Source organism: Drosophila virilis, chromosome 3 (genome assembly GCF_030788295.1).
Source record: "Drosophila virilis strain 15010-1051.87 chromosome 3, Dvir_AGI_RSII-ME, whole genome shotgun sequence".
NCBI classification, from domain to species: Eukaryota; Metazoa; Arthropoda; class Insecta; order Diptera; family Drosophilidae; genus Drosophila; species Drosophila virilis.
In genome coordinates, this window is record NC_091545.1 from 11,922,981 (window position 1) to 11,925,660 (window position 2,680).

A 2,680-nucleotide genomic window follows, 5' to 3' on the forward strand; every position below is an offset into this window, starting at 1 on the left:
AAAAAAATGGGATTCCCGGCTTGAACTGGTTCGCTCCTTGATACATCATACAGACATACATACAGACATGCATCATACAGGCATACATCATACATGCATACATTATAAGAGGCGTTGTCACAGCTTGCACACCAAATTAAACATGATATCAAGCATCTTGACAAATTGATTTGTAAATCAATTAGGAATCCAATTTAAGGCCAGTTATAAAAAGTGCCCCTTTAGCCAACACTTTTTGGTCAGTTGATTTGTTTACGAACCATTTGCTTAAGCAATCGATTTCCTTTCCGGCTTTCACCCTCAAATTTATCGCAGTGTAGTTAATTTGGTGTCTGGCAGTTGGCACCGCCAACGACCACCTGACAACAACAGCAACCACAACAACAGCAAGGAAAGTCCCAAGAATCGGTCAGCCATATCATTTACAACTGATTGGCATTGACAGACGCCGCTGTCGCTGTCGCTGTCGCTGTCGCTGTCGCCGTCAACGTCAGCGTCGACGCACTTCAAATTAGTATAATGATAAATTACTTATGACTTGATGTGCACATGAGCCGCAGCCACAGTCGCAGCAGCAGCAGCGCAGCAGCGCAAGAATCGCGAAGCGGGTACCTGAAAGCATTTAACGATAAACGAAAACAAAACAAATGCAACAAAAAGCTCGCACGCAAATGAATTGCAATAAGCAATAAGCGATTGAGGGAGAGTGAGACGCAAGGCATGGCGTGTGGGCTGATGCAATGCAAAAGTGCAAGGCGAGAGTGTGAGCGAGAGAGAGAGAGAGAGAGAAGAGAAAGACGGCGTCGCGGCGACGGGTCGCTAGTGGGCGACAGCGCGACAGAAGCAAAGGGTGCAATGAACAAAATAACAAAATGAATTAGTAATAATATTTTGTTTGTGCTTTTGCGCTCATTTTAGTCTCGTGCATATTTTGCCAACTTTTTCTTTGCCTTACTTGTCAGTGTGTGTGTGTGTGTGTGTGTGTGTGCCTTGGTGTTGTGAGTACTTGGCGACAAACATGCAGAGTCGAAGACGACGACGCCAAATCGATGAGGGTACGTCGCGTCGTTAATGGCGTCGACTGCGACGCACGTCTGGCGCTGCCAGTGTCGTCGACCAGACGTAATGGCTGTACGGCTACAGACGACGACGATATGACGCCAATAACAACAACAGCAGCAAACAACAGCAGCGGCAACTGTTGCCAACTACATGTTGGTTGTCAAACGGTTGTATGCCTGTTTAAGTTCGTCAGCAACCGGTTAGAGCCTGTTTGACAACTTGCACAGTGAAAACGGCTCGGTCAGTCATGTTGCACGTCAAACATCTCTCTCAAACAGCAACACGTGCGCTGTTAGTGTGTGTGAAGTGTGTGTTTGAAGGTGCAGAGAGCATCAAACATGGACATGAGCGCATTTATAGCGCTCTCGCGGTCTATGGCAGTTTTAGTGTGCTTCAAGCCGTGAAACTAAAATGAGTGCCATACCGCAAACGGACCTGTGGCTTGAGTTCTTCGATGCCTACCGTCAGCTACCTGCGCTGTGGCGGGTCACGGACGAGGTATATAAGAACCACCGCATGAAGAAGGCTGCCTATGACAGATTATTGGAATGCTATCGGAAAATCGACCCAAAGGCCACTGTGGAGGTCATGCGGCGCAGGATCAACGGCATTCGGACTTGTTTCAGACGCGAGCTCCGCAAAGTGGAGCAGAGCGAACAAATTGCCCACCAAACGGATGACGTCTACGTGCCACATTTGTGGTACTTTAATGAATTGTCCTTTTTGCGTGCTGATGATAGCAGGATAACCCGTGTCTCACATCTTTCCGATGTGTCGGATAAATTCTGGAATGAAACAGATCCAGATCCACAGGCAGACGATGAATTTTCCAACAATGATCTAAAGGATGATGAAGAAATGGAAAACATATCTGAACCCGAAGTCAAAGTTGTGAGTGTTTTCTGTGAGATCATCTCTGAAAGATTTGTATTTAAAATGTTAATTTGAAATTCATTCACTTTTGCTCAGTTTGAGCCTGCGTTACCAGTATCGAATGGGTCACCTGTAAACCAGTCTCCCGTGGATCACTTGCCGCCGCCCGTGGAGCCGTCAATCAACGTTGCAACACAGTTCCAGCCGCAGGTTGCGCCCAATCTCAATCACAGCTCACGTGATGAGGCTGACATCTTTGCGGAGGGCTGGGCCATAACCTATCGCAAGCTGGATGGCAGGAACAAGCTGCTGGCCAAAAAGGCCATTGAGGAGATTTTGTTTTTGGGACAGATAAATAAATTGGAGTTTAACTCGGTGAAGATGCCAAATTAAATTTGTAAATCAGAAATATAAAAAAAAATTTTAAGAAAATTATAATTGATTTTTATTGAAATTATATATAAAAGGGGCCAAGTTATTAATTGAGTTTCAAGCATGTCTTTATCCACCCTGAAATATTAATTTACGTATATTTTACTTTACAAAGGTGAGTTTGTGCTGGCAACAACCGGTTGCTGTGTATTTTTCCACAATGCTGGTGAAGTTTCTAAAAAGGAAAATAAAGGTACATGCAGCTGTTTTCCAGTAATAAATAAATAAGACATTCAATAAGCGTATCAATCATTAAGTATGTTAGTTAATCAATCAGTCAGTCAATAAGTATGTCCGTCAGTCTGTAAATTGT

At 44.4% G+C, this 2,680-nt stretch overlaps 1 protein-coding gene across 1 annotated transcript; it reads left to right on the forward strand.

Annotated features, from left to right (window-relative positions):
• Window positions 1-929: 929 nt before the first annotated feature.
• LOC6622388 (uncharacterized) lies at window positions 930-2,355 on the forward strand. Its single transcript, XM_002047192.4, has 2 exons — window positions 930-1,953; window positions 2,032-2,355. Exons 1-2 carry the CDS (start codon window positions 1,474-1,476, stop codon window positions 2,326-2,328), a joined length of 777 nt encoding a protein of 258 aa, XP_002047228.1. The 5' UTR covers window positions 930-1,473; the 3' UTR covers window positions 2,329-2,355.
• Window positions 2,356-2,680: the final 325 nt, after the last annotated feature.

Excerpts from the sequence above, each read along its gene's own strand:
- LOC6622388 (XM_002047192.4), top strand. The coding sequence starts at position 1,474 with ATGAGTGCCATACCGCAAACGGACCTGTGGCTTGAGTTCTTCGATGCC. Across the intron at positions 1,954-2,031 it reads CTGAACCCGAAGTCAAAGTT|TTTGAGCCTGCGTTACCAGT; the intron begins GTGAGTGTTTTC and ends ACTTTTGCTCAG.